Source organism: Larus michahellis, chromosome 1 (assembly GCF_964199755.1).
Source record: "Larus michahellis chromosome 1, bLarMic1.1, whole genome shotgun sequence".
Taxonomy (NCBI): Eukaryota; Metazoa; Chordata; class Aves; order Charadriiformes; family Laridae; genus Larus; species Larus michahellis.
Genome location: NC_133896.1, coordinates 78,081,896 through 78,099,277, shown reverse-complemented (window position 1 = coordinate 78,099,277; position 17,382 = coordinate 78,081,896). Strand labels below are relative to the sequence as shown.

Here is a 17,382-nt window from a genome sequence, read left to right as displayed (position 1 = left end):
TTGTTACACATCAGAGACAATACTTTGCATACATGTATTTCAGTTTCTTTCTCATGCTCTGTCCTCAGCTCATGATCTTCTTTTCCTGTCAGTGGGAAGGAAAATAGAAGCTTTAAACATGTGTCTGTGTCATTTTGTCATTAGTATTTTAATGCAAAGCTTTGAAAGTCAGTGGCTTGGGTTCAACCCTGGAGGCCATGGTAGGGCCTCTTATTCAAGCCTTGAGAAGACTAGGCTTAGTCTCTGTGGTAGTTACACAGATTTGTGCGATAGCCAAAGAAAGCCTATCAGCCGACTGCACCTGGCCTGCAAGATCTTTGCATATCTATTTCATTAATGCTGACCTAACAGATCCTATGTATGCTGAACTCATTGATGCTTTCAAAATCTTAGTGGTAGGTAACACCTATAATGGCCTTGGAAGCCTAAATTTTGTTTTTGGTCACTGTGATTTGAAGATACTCAGCACTGTAGTAGGCACTCTCAGTTCTTTCTGTGACAGAGAAATGTGATATGCTTTTGATGTGAAGAAAAGCACAAGCCAGTTTCCCAAGGCTGAATGTGACTGAAGTATGGTTATCACTCCAGAACTGTGCCATTAACAATAACAGCAAGGACTTAATCTTTTGACGATGAAGTAAATGGGCAATTGTAGTAAGAAGACCTACATTTCACTGTCATTAGGTGAAAGATAAGGCAGAAAGGGCAGTACACAGCAGTGCTTAACACCTCTCAAACTGGTTAACGAGCTGTTCTGATTAAGTTTTCTTTGTCAGGCAAAAATGACACATTCTTAGTAAAGCCAGGCAAACCCAATTCTTTTTCTTTTTCTTTTTTTTTTTTTGTGAGTTGTCTTTTCTTTTTCTAAACGAGTTTTTTTTCCTTCTTTATTATTATTTTAATATTAAAGATAATAAAGATTCATACAATGGGCAAGAGAAGTGGATAGTTTGAAGTGCTGTCAAAGTGTAAGTTAGATGTGAAAAATAGTGAAGGTATTGTTGGCTTTCGCCATAATAACAAGGCTATAAATCTTTGACTTATAAGGATAACTAACCTTTAGTAAATTAGGAAACATGAGAAACCTCAAAGATAACAACTAACAGCAACTATGAAGAAAAACATCATGAAGAAAAACATCCGAGAGAAACAAAAGAGAACTTCTCCAAAAGACTCCACAAGTGATTAACAGAAGGGAACAGATGCATAGGAGAAGGGAGTTGATGATAATCGATCCTACCAGAAGGAAACACATGCATGGGAAAAGGGAGCTGATCCTACCAGAAGGAAACAGATGCATGGGAAAAGGGAACTGAAGATCATCGATCCTCAGAAACAATTCAGAAGGAAACACACAAATAGAAGAGAAAAAGGACTAATAATAATCAATCATTATAAACAATTACTCTGTCTAAAATAGTGAATACATATGCAATATTGAATGTATATAAGACATGGTTGAAGTGTTAGCTGGTGTGCCTCTGACTTGAGTCATGCACCCAGTGCTGTGCTTTTGCTTTATTGACTTTGTCCCTATAATAAAATAAGTGCCATTTCTGTTTAAGGGATCTGGCTATTTATTACATTAGACAAACAAAGCATGAGTCCTCTTCCAGTTACAGTCAGCGCAGTGATTACTGTCAAAGGAGAAGATGAAAATATTGTTTATCTATATAAATGGAGGGGACTGAGAAAAAAAATCTGTTAGCTTTCCTTACCTTAAAGTCCTAGAATCAGAGAAGTGTTAGTAGAATGACAGCGATATTTGACAGATAAAATCCTAGTCATTTTGTGAGGTAAGTTGTTCATCCTCCTTCCAAGAAAACAGAAGTACTTTAGAACAACAGGGATGAACTACACAAACAGTGTATTTTACTGCTGAATTACAGTTTAATTTCATTCTACAAAGACACCATATGATACACTTCCTAGACCATAATCTTTAGACCGTTAGAAAATGGAGGCACCGTACAGTTTTTGTGAAGGGAAAAATAAAAGAAATACATTTCTAAAAAGTGAAAAGTTGACAAATACTCGCAAGATACATCTTCAACTATACTTTATTTGCAGGTAATTAAAAAAATTTTTAGGCAAAAAACTAGTCAATCTCATCCAATACATGATGGAACATGATTTAGTGCCTAACGCCAAACAGACTGGAAAATGGGTAGATAGGACCACAGATAGGTAGGTAGATAGGATGGAGTTTCTGACAAATTACATGTGAATAAATGGTCAACGTTCATACAGTAAAAAGGCTTGATACATACATTTGAAGAGTTATAAGCAGTTAATATTTTAACTATACGCAGGAGATACTGTAAGAAAAACAAAGGGTGTAAGAGGAAAGAAGAGTAAGAGAAGCTACAGACCTTGTATTAATATCAGAAGCCATAGACATTTTTTAAAGACATTAGCTTGTTCCTGCAAATCACGGCATTCTTGAGAATAGTATTTGCAATTTAAAACCTATCTAAAACATCACCAAAAAGAAACACTAATTCTTATTTTTTTGAAAATTATTTTGTATTAAGAATCTTGTAAAGAACTGAAATATGGCAAGGCCAAGAAACATGAATTATCCACCATTTCAGAGACTTTGCATTCATCACATTTAAATACTAGGTGTCTGATTTTAGAAGGTCTCATGCAAAATCCAGCTATAAAAATTCACCACAGAATATTTTCAAGGATAAAAAGCTAATGTTTTTTAAAGCTCTGACAGACATCCAGGTATGAAGGTGAATTTTAAAACGAATAGTCCACATTTTCCAGAGGACATTCAAAAGATAGTTGTTGAAGTTTCTGTAAGTGCCCAGCTCTTATCTACACTTTGCATGGATTATTTACCAAAGATACACTTTGGACAGTTAACGTAGTATATCACTGCCTGGAGTAGTGCCATCATTATCTTACCATAACTGCATAATGAGAATTAAATAATCACAGAACAAATTCCTATTATGAAATGACATTTTTTTTCTCATATACAATATATATATTCATTTATATTGAGTATAAGTCCAGTAATACTATCACAGTAATGTGCTGTAGTGGTCTTTCATAGTGAGAAAACCGCCCTAATCATCTTCAACATGCAAAGCTTGGAAGAACCAGAAATTCACAGTAAGTAGTACAATTTGTATATGCATCTTCTGCCATCCTAAAGTTAACTGGAACACTCAAGACTGTTGCTTATTTTTCCTATATGTCTGACAAAAGCTACAGTTCTGTATACTGTACATTCACCGTGGGATACCAGCCCCCTGTACTATCTGCAAGAAGGATCAGGTTACCACTTTTCACCAGAGTAAGCATTCTAGTATTTAATATAGTAATCTTGTGAACAGTTGTTTCTAGCTTGAAGTTCAGCAGTTCAGGACTTGATAAAATTCTCCTTTTCATCTCTCTGAAAGATCTCCTGCTAGCGCATTTTGTAGTCGTTAGATACTGACATTTCACATAGCTGTCCTTTAAAATCCAAGTCTACTGTGAAATCCAGGTCACGCTGTAAAAAGATTTAAATGTAACATGTAAGTAAGACCATAAATTTAGTTTATGAATTCAGTTATCATTGCTTGGGTTGAAAAGAACTGCAGATTCAAGAAATACCTACTGCGGTTTCTAACTTCTTTTGTTTCTAAATGTTAAAAACACTGAAAAAGCAGGATGTAGGATGTGTAATAGCATTCACCATGCAATCTGTGTTTAGGGTATATTTGTGTATTCTTCTTAAGGATGATTTAGTGTCCTGGTTACAAGGAGGAAGCTTCTGAAATGCTGTGCTATCATGCATATAACAATGTTTTCTGTAACAATTTTTTAATGCTCTTAATCTAGGGTAAAGGGCTTTCATGCTAGGAGTTATTCCAGAATACATCTAGTAAACTTCCCATTGTAGAGAAGCCCTCAGTCAGTTTTTCTGTTCTAATGACACGTTTTTTGGAAAGAGGCACTATATAGCCCTACAAAACGAAGCTGTCTCTCTACAAGCTTTTGAAAGGTTTCATGTTTCAGAAGAACAATGCACTAACAAATCCTTTTGAACCAAAGTGGTCTCTCTGTCTCTTGATAACTACCAAGAAGACATTAATTTTAGCACCTAAATCTGCATTCAGGTGCTTACTGCTGTGCAAGTAAATTTGAAATATTTTATTCATTTTTCCCTCGAAAGAAAATTGATACATTCAGCCCCAAAGAAAATGTTCCAGTCCCCCAAGGACAACATAAAGGTGGGAAACAGACTATTTTCCTTTACTTTCACAGGAAACGATATCTTCAGGAGTTAATGTGTTTGTTTTAATGCCAAGTTTATTTTGTGTTTGTTTCTTCCCCTGTATCAATACTACTATGAAAACCATATCCAAATTTTGTATTTGGTACAAAAAAGGAAAAGTAATGCAAAAAAAAGGAAAGCGAAGAAATGTTAAATATTTGCTGCAATATTTCAATAATTACAACAACTGCATGGATGGATTATAACCAGGCTATTTTAATGGCTGTATGTTGTAATAGAACATGAAGAGATTCTGCTCAAAGTTTCTGGCAGAAAATGGTGCCACTGTTTCTCCCAGGAGCCATACTTCTCATGTCTTTTTCACTTCTACACAGGCATGAGTTGTCCATCAGACCATGTCTCATAGTCTCCTTACAAGTTAAAAGAAGCACTGAATAACTGACATACTTGGTGAGGGATTCAGCCCATAGCACAGAAATTGAGGAAGTTTTCACCAGTCATGATAGTGCGATATCTATGCATCATGCTTTAGTCTTAAATAAAACATCTGGATTTTCTGTGGAAAGCCACAGTTTTTAAAGAACCATATCACTTGATTAGTGAGTTCAAGTACATTTTATCACTGAGTTCATATAGATGTTCACCTGAAATCTGTTATTTAATTTCCTAAAGAAGAGTTCTGGGGCTGAGTGGGAAATCCAGCTATAGATATGGACTTTCCTCTTGATCATCCTGTGTTGGCAGAAGGGATCTTACCACTGATTTTAGTGACAGTATGAAGAGACCCTTGCCTGCTCGTGTCACAAAATTTGAGCTAAGCTGATTCCAGAGGACAGCTGACTTGGTGATGACTTGAATCATTTCTTTCTTCCCATGATAGTTTGTTTGCAGGCTGATTTCTGTTACATTAGCACTGCATTATCATTGCTGTCACCAGCTTTGGTGAAGCCGTGACAAGAGCTCTTACTAATAAGTATGAATTTAGAGCCTTTAGCACGCTCATTGTTTGACTTGTACACATTTTATTTACTGCTGATTATAGTTTGTGATCAATAGAGTTGCAGTTAGAATCAGTGATGCTGACTCACCACATTTTTTGCATTTGGTTTCATCGATATAGTCCCATAGATTTCTTCTCCTCGTCTCACCGTTAAATAGTCCTCTAAGTAGAAGACAGTTTGCTTCCAGTGAGTATAGGGAGCATCAGGTGCTAAAAGATATATGTGGGTATTATTTATAGAAATTTTATCTTTGTCTTACAAATCAAATTAAGACTTGGTAACAATTGAAAATAGTCTTTCTTCTCATAAAGTGCTTTAACTTATATAATATATTAGCAAACATGCTTTACAAAAAACACAATTCTATTGACTGTCAGTGAGTTATCCTCTGATTTTTACTGGAATATGTCAGATGTAAATCATACCCAGCAAGAAGAATTCCACAAAGGTGGTTACTGGGCATGACAGGCACTTTTTTGATACTTTCCTTTCAACCCACATATTTTCAAATTGGGGAAATCTTTACCACTATGTGCTTTAAAAGTCAGAAGTCTAAATTAGTTCAAAAAACAATTACACAAAACCATGAGAGAAAGGTTCATCAAAAACTATTAATCACAATGATACAGATAAATACTTTGCCTCATGATCCTGGAACAGCAGATTTTATAGTTTCCAGGAGGATACAGCTGGGGAAAGGGCACTTGCACCTTGACCTGGCTTTGGACTTTATAAAGGCATATCCTATGGGCAACTTGCCAGAGATGGATACTGGTCTAAATTACTTTCTTTGTATCACTTTGATGACCTTCTGCTATTTCAGAGTTTTATTTTACTTATTTGTTTTTATTTCTGATTTAAATTCAAATCTTGAGCAGTGAGGAATGAACTTGCGTTGGTTACTTCTTGTTCCAAGCATTCTTGCAGTTAAGAGCATCTAGAAACCCAAGAATAGCTGTACAATTTCACAGACTTCCTGAGGTGGCAAAAAACCTCTGATAAATTTATTTTTCTTCCATTTGTTTCCCCAATCACTTTTTTGATGCAGACACAGGCCCACTGTATTGAATCATGCTAATAATATCTTAACACTGTTTAATAAAACAATTATTTCTTTTCATTCCAACATCAATGATTCAAAAAAATATTTGGCTTTAGAAATTGTTTGCGACTGGGGAAATAATGAAGGTTTTTTTAAAACCGTCAGGACCAGAATTTTTATCAGTTCTTTTTTTCCCCAAAATTGTAGAATCAGAAGACTGATATAAACAAACTTTTGTCAGAAACTGTGTTGGCAAACCAGTATCTTGCAAAAAAAGTATTTTACCAGATAATTTCTGACTATGTGTTTAGACAGTTTTAATGACTGTTAATCTCAATAGCTAAATGGAGAGATCTTCTTTCAGGAGTTCAGATCCAGAATCTGCTTTCCCTTTGGATGTCTCTCTAAAATTTGTAACCGAAAACATGTTAGACCAAAACTAAACTGAAATTATATTTTAAATCATAACTGCAATCTTGTACACACACATGTGCACACACCCTTATGCAGAGCTATCTTCCTTAGAAAAACCTGACATGTCTGGAAACTTGTGCTCCATGAACAAGGGGTGTGTGTAATGTAGGCACAGATCTTTAAATCCACTCTAAATCACACACTTACTTTCTCCATAAAGAAAATTACATATCAATGAAGTAGCACTTCCTCATGTCCTACGAACTTGGATGTTTTACTGAATTCAGTAGAGCTTTGCCAACAGACACTAGCTGAGAATCCAGACCAGTCTTCTAGACAGTTACAGAAAGCCAAATGACCTTTTTATGGAGTAACTTGTTCCACACCTACCTTATCATGTTGTGCTGAATAGAGATTGAGAACCACTTTGTAAACCTCCTGCCTACACTCATGCTAATATAGGTCAGGATGATTAGCCAGATTTGCTGCAAAGGCATACTTCTGACTAACGTTCAGTCTTTTGCTCACCAGAATGCAAGGCTCTTTTCTAACAAATCTGATTTCTATCCAGTTGGCCCAAGCAATAGCATGGACTTATTTGGTTCCAGATGTAGGACTGCTGCTTTGCTGAACTTCATAAGGTTCTAATCAGCCCATTTTGAACCCATGTAGTTCTCTCTAAATAGCAGCCCTTTCTCTCCAGCCTATGCTCCTCCCAATTTGGGATCATTAACAAATTTTCTGAGAGTCCACTCTATCCCATCATCCAGGTTGTTAACAAAGATGTGGAACAATATTTAACCTAATGTTGGTCACCTGTTGGATGCTACTAATAACTGGCCTCTGGTTTGACTTTGCTGATTGACACATTTTTAGCCAATTTTTCACCCACATTATTGTTCACTTACCCAGTCTGTATCTCACCAATATAACTGTAAGGATGCTATGCAAGGTTGTATAAAAGGCCTTGCTAAAGTCAAGGTATACAACAGTCACTTCCCTCATCCACACAGCTGGTCATCTATAGAAGGCAATCAGATTGTTCATGTATAATTGGCTTTGGTAAATCCACGCTAGCTGCTCTCAATCACCTTCTTGTCCTTCATATAGCTGGAAATAGTTTCCAGGTGGATTTGTGTCATAACTTTCCCAGGAACTGAAGTGAGGTTGACTGGCCTGTAGCTCCATGGATCCTGCTTACTGTATTTCTTGAAGATGGGTGTGATGTCTGTCTCCCCCATCCCACCCCATCCCTCCCCATCACCATGACCTTTTAATGATGTTAGACGGTAGTCTTACAATGACATTGACCAGCACCCTCAGCATGCTTGGATGCCTCCTGTCTGGTCCTACGGACTTGTTTAAGGTTCTTGTAGTCCTGATCACGTATCTTGAAGCACAACTTGTACTACCAGTTTCATGGTATAAAAAACCCTACTTCTCCAATGGCTGTAAGGCACCTCTCCCATTACTTTATATACTTTGAATAGCAAGTAACCCCTCCACATAAATAGTACTTGTCTTAGTGCAATTAGAGGGGCACCACATGGGACCCAGAGGAAACCCTGGACCTAGTACTGTGCAGAGGGATCACAACCAATTCGTTCCCCCAGGTTTCAGAGTGGTCCCTGGGTTTGCTACAATTGGCTATTTGCTACAATATGGCTGCAGCCTCATTTAGAATCATAGAATCATCTAGGTTGGAAGGGACCTTTAAGATCATTGAGTCCAACCATCAACCTAACACTGACAAAACCACAACTAAACCATGTCCCTAAGCACCACATCTGCCTGTCTTTTAAATACCTTCAGGGATGGTGATTCTACCACTTGCCTAGGCAACCTGTTCCAATGTTTGATAACCCTTTCTGTGAAGAATTTTTTCCTAATATCCATCCTAACCCTCCCCTAGCATAACTTGAGGCCATTTCCTCTTGTCCTATCGCTTGTTACTTGGGAGAAGAGACCGACCCCCTGCCTCCCTACAACCTCCTTTCAGGTAGTTGTAGAGAGTGATAAGGTCTCCCCTCAGCCTCCTTTTCTCCAGACTAAACAATCCCAGCTCCCTCAGCCGCTCCTCATAAGACCTGTTCTCCAGATCCCTCACCAGCTTCATTGCCCTTCTCTGGACTCACTGCAGCACCTCAATGTCTTTCCTGTAGAGAGGGGCCCAAAACTGAACACAGTATTCAAGGTGCGCCCTCACCAGTGCCGAGTACAGGGGGATGATCGCTTCCCCAGTCCTACTTTCCACACTATTCCTGATAGAGGTCAGGATGCTGTTGGCCGCCTTGGCCATCTGGGCACAGTGCTGGCTCATGTTCACCCAGCAGTCGACAAACACACCCAGGCCCTTTTCTGCTGGGCAGCTTTCCAGCCACTCTTCCCCATGCCTGTAGGGTTTTTGTGACCCAAGTGCAGGACCTGGCGCTAGGCCTTGTTGAATCTCATACCATTGGCCTTGGCCCATCGATTCATAGAATCATAAAATGTGTTGCGTTGGAAGGGACCTTTAAAGGTCATCTAGTCCAACCCCCCTGCAGTAAGCAGGGACATCTTCAACTAGATCAGGTTGCTCAGAGCCTCATCAAGCCTGGCTTTGAATGTCTCCAGGGATGGGGCCTCCACCACTTCTCTGGGCAAACTGTTCCAGTGTTTCACCACCCTTGTTGTAAAGAACTTCTTCCTAATGTCTAATCTAAACCTACCCTGCTCTAGTTTAAAACGATTGCCCCTTGTCCTATTGCTACATGCCCTTGCAAACAGCCTCTCCCTAGCTGTCTTATAGGGCCCCTTCAGGTATACTGGAAGGCTGCTATAAGGTCTCCCTGGGGCCTTCTCTTCTCCAGGCTAAACAATCCCAACTTTCTCAGCCTGTCTTCATAGGAGAGGTGCTCCAGCCCTCGGATCGTCTTCGTGGCCCTCCTCGGGATCCGCTCCAACAGGTCCATGTCCTTCTTGTGCTGAGGGTTCCAGAGCTGGACACAGTACTCCAGATGGGGTCTCATGAGAGCAGCGTAGACGGGGAGAATTACCTCTCTTGATCTGCTGGACACGGTTCTTTTGATGCAGCCCAGGATGCAATTGGCCTTCTGGGCTGCAAGCACACATTGTTGGATCATGTCCAGCTTTCCATCCAAGAGTACCCCCAAGTCCTTTTCCTCAGGGCTGCTCTCTATCACGTCATCCCCCAGCCTGTATTGATAACAAGGATTGTCCCGACCCAAGTGTAGGACCCTGCACTTGGCCTTGTTGAACTTCATAAGGTTTGCTCGGGCCCACCTTTCTAGCTCGTCCAGGTCCCTCTGGATGACATCCCATCCCTCTGGCACATCAACCACACCACTCAGCTTAGTGTCGTTGGCAAACTTGCTGAGGGTGCACTTGATCCCACTGTCTATGTCATTGATGAAGATGTTGAACAGCACTGGTCCCAGTACAGATCCCTGAGGGACACCACTTGCCACCCCTCTCCATCTGGACATCGAGCCATTGACCACCACAATCTGGATGCGACCATCCAGCCAGTTCCTGATCCACCAAACAGTCCACCCATCAAATCCGTATCTCTCCAACTTAGAGAGAAGGATGCTGTGGGGGACAGTGTTAAAGGCCTTGCAGAAACCCAGGTAGATGATATCCGTAGCTCTCCCCTTGTCCACTGATGCAGTCACTCCATTGTAGAAAGCCACTAGGTTGGTCAGGCAGGGCTTGCCCCTGGTGCAGCCATGCTGGCTGTCTCGAATCACCTCCCTGTCCTCCATGTGCCTTAGTATAGCTTCTAGGAGGATCTGTTCCATGACCTTCCCAGGCACAGAGGTGAGGCTGACAGGTCGGTAGTACCCAGGGTCCTCCTTTCTACCCTTTTTAAAAATGGGTGTGATGTGTCCTTTTTTCCAGTGGTCAGGGACTTCACCTGACTGCCATGACTTTTCAAATATCCTGGAGAGTGGCTTGGCAACTATATCAGCCAATTCCCTCAGGACTCTGGGGTGCATCTCATCAAGTCCCATAGACTCGCGTATATTCAGGCTTGTCCAGATCCCTCTGTAGAGCCTTCCTACCCTCAAGCAGATCAACGCTCCTGTGTACCTTGGTGTCAATGCAGCCTGCTCAGATCCCTCTGTAGAGCCACTTTGGTTTGGATCAAAAAAGGCCAGAATGAACTTTGGTTTTAGAAGAAGCCCTTGTCAAAACCACACACACAACTTGGACTTGAAAATCTTAAGAATTTGACTTTACATGGATATCTGGCTAACAGCTCTTCCTCATTTGCATGCAATGACATCCAACCTTTTTTATTTGGTGGGCCATACAGCCTGCTGGAGAAGTTAGATGTTCAGAGAATTGGCAGTATAGCAAAGAAAAGCATTTAATAGGAGAAACGTAGCATTTGCCAAGTGACAGGAGACAGAATTTGGAGATATAGGAAGCCTTTCCATGCAAGCCTCCAAGGAGGCTGAGCCACCAGCAGCTAAGAGATCTAGTTGCAGAAAGAACGATGAGAAAGGGCAAATCATCAAAGCTGAAAGGTTCTTAGAATGGCAGTGTGTGACTAAGCATTCAGAACCTCTGAAGTAGCAGCCTGTGGGAGCTACAGATAGTTTAGAGAAGCTAGGTTTTCAGGCACTGATGATGAACGCCATTTTTTATAAAGGTTCAGAACTATTGGAGATTGTGACTCCTTTCCCCTCTTTTTTTGTCACAGGTAGGCACAAAATACCTTGTACATACATTTTCAAGTTGAGGTGGGTCTGCAAAAAACTCTTTGTAAGAAAAAAAACCATGCCAAACGATATCTGCCCTAGGCTTTTGTCCTGATGTAGCCTCTTCTCCCTAATACTATTTAACCTCTCTCCTTCCTCAAGTTCTCACTTCCTATGTGCTAAGGGAAATTAAGCCCACCTGCAGTGGTCTTGCAGAACATTTTCTAAGTGCCTGAATAAGCCCTCTTTATTCCATACACCCAAAAGGCAAGAAAAGTCAAGAAGTCCTTATCCCAGCCACCTTTTGATATACTGATACTAGAGCAAGTCTATGTCTACTCAGCAGACAAGCAACTCCTTGCAATAAAATAATGGGTCCTTTTCCTTGACACTTTTTATGCCTATTCACCAAGATGTCTAAGAGTCAAGCAAAGAATATCTGGGTTTGAGGGCCAGATTTGCTGACGGGACACATTTGACTCAGAAACATTAATAAAATATCCTAATTTATTCAATGAATATTTCTTAAAACATGTATGTTCATATGCGTACATAAAACAGAAACACATTCCATTATTCCTTTGCAGATGAAGGCACATACTGAATGATATAAAAGACCTTTCATGTAGGCAATATAAGTACTAAGGTAGGTTTCAGTTAACATCACAACACAGTAACTAGACCCTTTGTGCTAAGCTATTTTTTACAGAAAACTGGAGGTTTGACTCTATTACCTTTTAGAAAAGACTAATAGGCTGCCTCCTGCTGAAAAAATCAGCCTTCTGTGGAAAAAAAACACACACTTAAAACTTAAAGTGTTTTCCTCCTTAGATTATTTTTTTCAGCACAAACTCAGAAATATTAGCACTTCAGGATACCACTGCAGTGCCTCACAGATCATTCATGTCTCCCAGCTATGCTTTGTTTCCCAGCACATACTGATGCCTGTCGTGGTGTAGGAAATACAACACATTTACGACACATTTATAGAATGACCAGGGAAACATAGTTACTGAAAAACATAAGAATATGAGGGGCCAAATAACATTATCCATATTATTATACTTCTAGAATAAAACATAAATATTTTAACAAAGTACTTTGAGCTTTGAATCTCATGTAAAGTGTTGAGAGTTCCTGTGAAGTATTAAAAAAGAGATTTCTAATAATTAACTTACATCAGGTCCTATTTACACCTGAGTTGTGTAATGGTGCTAACTGCAATCAGCACCAACTGTAATATGTTGTTCTTGTCACTAAAGAAGACATGAGGTTTTTACATTTCTTACAACAAAGTCTGGTTTATTCACCCTGGTAAAGAATGCCCTACAGGAATGGAGTTATTCCTTTAAATATCTGGTCACCAAGGTAAGTTAGTGTTTCACATATGGGTTGTTAGAGCTGATTTACATAAGCAGTATGTGTGTGGTTGTATCTTGGAAAAAAATAATGTTTTTTTTCCTAAAAGACTCTGAGATAAGCAAGAGCTTTTGTTGATTTTTGGATTTTGGGGGAGACTAGGAAGCAGGGCTGCTATCTCACTGAGCTGTCAATTCCCTGTCTAATCTGAGAAACTTGACACAAGATTTAGATATGATGGGCATAAACTCCTGGGTCATAATTCCCACTGACCTCTAAGCTAGGTAGCCATTGTGAAATCCTGCCTGTTTTTGCAGAATTCCTACAAGCAGTTGTCCTTTTCCCATTCTGCTCACCTCCCTCAAAATGACAATAATTTTTATCACTGAAATTCAAACCTGGTGGTACAGTAAACTTTCATGTACCATCTGACCAGTAGCACTGATATACTGCTGGCAATATAAATGAAATTAAAAGAAATACAAATTACCTGTAGAAAATCCCATCTTTTTGTGGCACTTTGTAAATTCAATATTAAAATAGGTGACCAAGGCATGAATGTAATCATTACGCTGAATTTGGAGGCAGAATGCAGAAGTAAATGCCAATTCTTCAGTCTTCACTGTATAAATATCTACTTCCTGTTTTGAGGAGAAAGAAGAATCCAATTACATGCGGATGTCTGGGACCCTAAGGTAAGTGTCAAGTGATGTACTTAAACATTTTATTTAATGATCAGCAACAAAGACAACTGGCAGCCCTTTAACACTGTAAAAAATAAATGATACATCTGAATATATCAAATCAGCAAATGATGCAGTTACCCAACTAAGTTGACAAAGTGTGATAAGAAAGGCTACTCACAAAAGAATGTGTGTCCTTGGGTATGGCAGGGAGGGGCTGTGGGAGCTGGAGGAAATCAAGGCAAATCGTGTTTTGACAAATATAGGCACAAAGGATGTTGAAATGGAGATACAGGTTGCAATTCTAAGACCTTTCGTCATCAGGTATTGTCAGCATGAGGAAAGATGGCAGAGTTGGCTTTTTAATAAAAATGAACTTCTGATTTGTTTCAGAATCTCAGAAAGGGAATGTGCTTTGACTGTGTCAAGCAGCCAAAACATTTGAGGCATGACAGAGGCCTGCTTTTTGCTGATAATGCTTTCTAGTCCTGATAACAGAACTAGACAGAAGCAAATAATGTAAATTGTACTGTGGCTTGATTGCACTAGTTGGGAGCAATGATGTAGTCTCCAAGATTTCTTATTTCTATCAATATTTAAATCTCACTGTTCAAGACTTAAACTGAGTTTTTTAGATGGATCTGATTTTCCCAGCTAGGTATGGCTTTTATCTGGGTTGTTTCCAAAACTCATAGTTATGATACTGAATAGTCTGAAACACTGTTAATTGTATTCCAATGCTATGGGAAATGTTTCCTATCAGTGCACTTTCTGATATCCTTCTAAGTGGATCTGGCTTCAGTGCCCTTATTGTCCTTGTCAGGGAATATTTGGCAAGAGCCAGATACCCCCAAGATATTTTTGTCTCTATTATTTGGAAAGCCAGTATTAACAACAGAACTACTCATGCATACAGAGAAATAGAAACTCAGTAGGCAGAAATCCAAATGTCCTCTACTCTACCAACATAAGCCAGGAATCCTATCACTGATCTCACCAGCAATACTTAGACTCACAGTGCAAAAATGGAGAGCAGAGTCTAGAATGACCATTAGAGGGCTCTTTTAGTCTCTTTTAGGACATAATAGAGGGCTCTTTCAGCAATTGTATTCTATAATCTATGAGAAGTCTGCAAAAACAGACATCAAAAGATGCAGCCATAGTTTAGTTACCAAGGTCTTTGCATGGAACGCATATCATGTGTTTCTGAGACTTAGAGAACCTATGGTGGGTGAGCTGATTTAAGCAAGCTATAGTTTTGGCCTGTCTGATTAGCAATATTGTTCAAGAATAAATTAACCATAATGAAAATTATTCTACTATTCTTCTACTATACTTCTATTATACTTCCACTATACTTCTATTATACTTCTACTATACTTCTATTGCAACGGCACCCTGAGTTACTAGTGCTTATAAGTGACCATGCTTATAAGTGGTCATTTAAAGCTGGGATAGCCTTATTTTTTTTTTTTTTTCTCAAAAGAAGGTAAAAAGAAAAAAGCATACTAGGAATAAGAATTTCTGAAGTCTCCTGGCAGACTTCCATAGCAGCCTGCAAAATTTGCTTTGAAAAGCTAGACTGGACTGATGTATGGTAGCTGCAGATTTCTGTAGTTTTTCGTGGCTTTTAAATGGTATCACTGTGGGGAAATTGTGAATTAAGTCCGATGATGAGGCACACAAAAGCGATCTAGCTCCCTCTCTCTGAATTGTGTTGGCTCTGCAGGGTAAAGTGGAATCAAAAGGAGTAGGAAGTATTTTTTTTAGAGAAGTTAGTGGAAATATCTCAGAAATATTGAACATATGTGCTAGATAAAATGATAGTCACTTCTGCAGTTATTTTTTTAAGGACAGAAACATGGTTTTTTACTCTGCAAGATATGAGACAAATGGGGGATTTTTTATTAATTAACATAATTTTGAAACCGGCCTGATCATGTTTTGGTGATCTCTTTGAACTGCGCTCTGGCTAGTATATATTCTTATATTAAATGTCACTGCTTATTGAATGTTAACTACAGCTAACAGCACAGGGGACAAATGCTATCTTTGCATAAAATAAGCGGAAAAGTGGTGATTTACCAGATTTCATTCAGATTTCAAAACCACCACCACCACCAAAATGTGCATAGTAAGCATGGATCTGATCAAAATACTGCTCTTAATTATACTAAAAGAATTAAATGGAGAGCATGAGCATGGAGATCAGTTAAAAATTCATATCTCAGTTAATGTCTTGTTTTGGTTGGGTTTTTTGTTTGCTTGTTTATTTGTTTTTGGATTTGCGGTTGGGTTCCCTCCTCCCCCCTCCCCCCACTTCCTCTCTCCCATTGCACCAGCTGTCTTGGTTTAGACAAAGAGGGAACAACATAGGATGGAATGGTGAAGGCAGTGCTAATCATAGCAGGTAAAGGTGCTGAACTGATGTAGAAGCTGGAGGACAGGTGGCATTGGTACAAGCAGTACCGCCAGCTTGAGGAAAAGGTTTGGTCTGAAGGCTGAGAAGTAAAATTAATTGCTAGGGAAAGGAGAGAGGGCCAAATCCCCTTTTCTAACAAACATTCAGAAAATTACCTATATTGTCAGTTGCACACATACATACCGATGTGAGGGAAGCACTGAATGAAATAGTCAGCCCTGAAAACCCATTCATTTTCCAAAAGATTTTTTTTTTTTTAAAGAACGCAGAGAACGAACAATATTAATGTGGGGAGAGAAGAAACAACATTAAATTCTGGGTGTTTTTGGGGAGCAGTGAAAGGAAGAATAGAGTATGTTTTGGCTGAGATTGTTTTGGCTAGATTTTGCGGCATATGTTGGTTTTCTATTAGATGAAATAACAGGGAAGGAAGTGTAGCTATGGCTTCTAGATAACAGAGACCTCAGTACTCCTGCCAGTGCCCCTCTTCTGCCATCTTCTCCTGTTTGCACAGAAGGAAATGCCTGAAAATTACTAGGATATTTTTTGGTTTTGGGGGGGAAGGTGGGAATAGGCAGAGTTAAATCTGAGGATGCTGAAAGGGAAGATTGTGGACTGTGGGGAGAACTGCTGGAAAGGAGAGAGTGACAGGAAAAGTCACTTAGGAAAGAGAAGGGAGATTTTTCATGTAGACAAAAGAGTAGAGAAGAAAAATGAGAAAAAAAAAAAGAGCAGTGTTTAAAGAAGGATGGAAAATGAGTGGCATAGGTGCCTCTTGCTTTACTTTAGAAGCTGGGAGAAAGGAATGTGATTAGGGAGTTCACTGAAATTGCAGTGGAGCAAAAGAAAAGTCTCGTGAGGAATGCCTTGTCCTAAACCTTATGGGTCAAGATTATTATGGGAGAAGAACATGGGACCCATTGGAGCTCACAGACAAGTGCCTCCCGTGTGTGGCTGTATCCCTCTGAGCAAAAGTACCTTTTTGCAGAAAATACTGCAGGTCCTTTGAAATAAGGCTTCATACAGGTGAATCGTGATATTTCCAAACGGTGGAAATTTCTCAAAGAACTGGATATTCGCGCATATAGGTCAACTTTTTTTTTGTTATTATGCTATGTTATCTCAGAAACAAGAATGTTGCATAGATTTTTTTTTTTTTTTTTTTTTTGTGCAGGGAAGGCAGTTTTTGCTTTAAGTAGCATTAAACCGTGTAATCTTAAAGTGGTGCGTGACCTGCAGGAGCTTTAAACTGTTCCTGGAAAGTGTAGGACAAATGGGAGCACAAAAGTAAATTTATTTCTTTTTTTTTGTTCTTCCTCTGTGGCTTGATAGGGGAGAACATTCAGGAAAGCCCAACAGTATTTTTTATTATAAACTGCATGTGTCATGTTTTTCATTCTTGTTCGGTTTTGTGAGTTTTTGCCACTCTCTTCATTGCAGGTTTTTTAACATGGAGAGAAAGTTTTGCGTCATCCCAAACCCATTTGTATTTCTCTAATGAGAAACTCTACTGAGTTT

General features: G+C 39.2%; 1 protein-coding gene across 4 annotated transcripts in view; it reads right to left on the bottom strand.

Annotated features, from left to right (window-relative positions):
* Window positions 1-1,851: 1,851 nt before the first annotated feature.
* PRMT8 (protein arginine methyltransferase 8) overlaps window positions 1,852-17,382 on the bottom strand; it is a 72,530-nt gene continuing 56,999 nt past the window's right edge. For 3 of the 4 annotated variants that reach the window (XM_074588147.1, XM_074588156.1, XM_074588165.1), the window contains 3 exons: window positions 13,250-13,400; window positions 5,326-5,447; window positions 1,852-3,508 (listed from right to left, as the gene is read on the bottom strand). In XM_074588147.1, the coding sequence (XP_074444248.1) occupies window positions 3,425-3,508; window positions 5,326-5,447; window positions 13,250-13,400 (357 nt within the window). In that variant the 3' untranslated portion in view covers window positions 1,852-3,424. The remainder of the gene's footprint in view (window positions 3,509-5,325; window positions 5,448-13,249; window positions 13,401-17,382) is intronic. The other variant, XM_074588175.1, reaches the window with a different exon arrangement.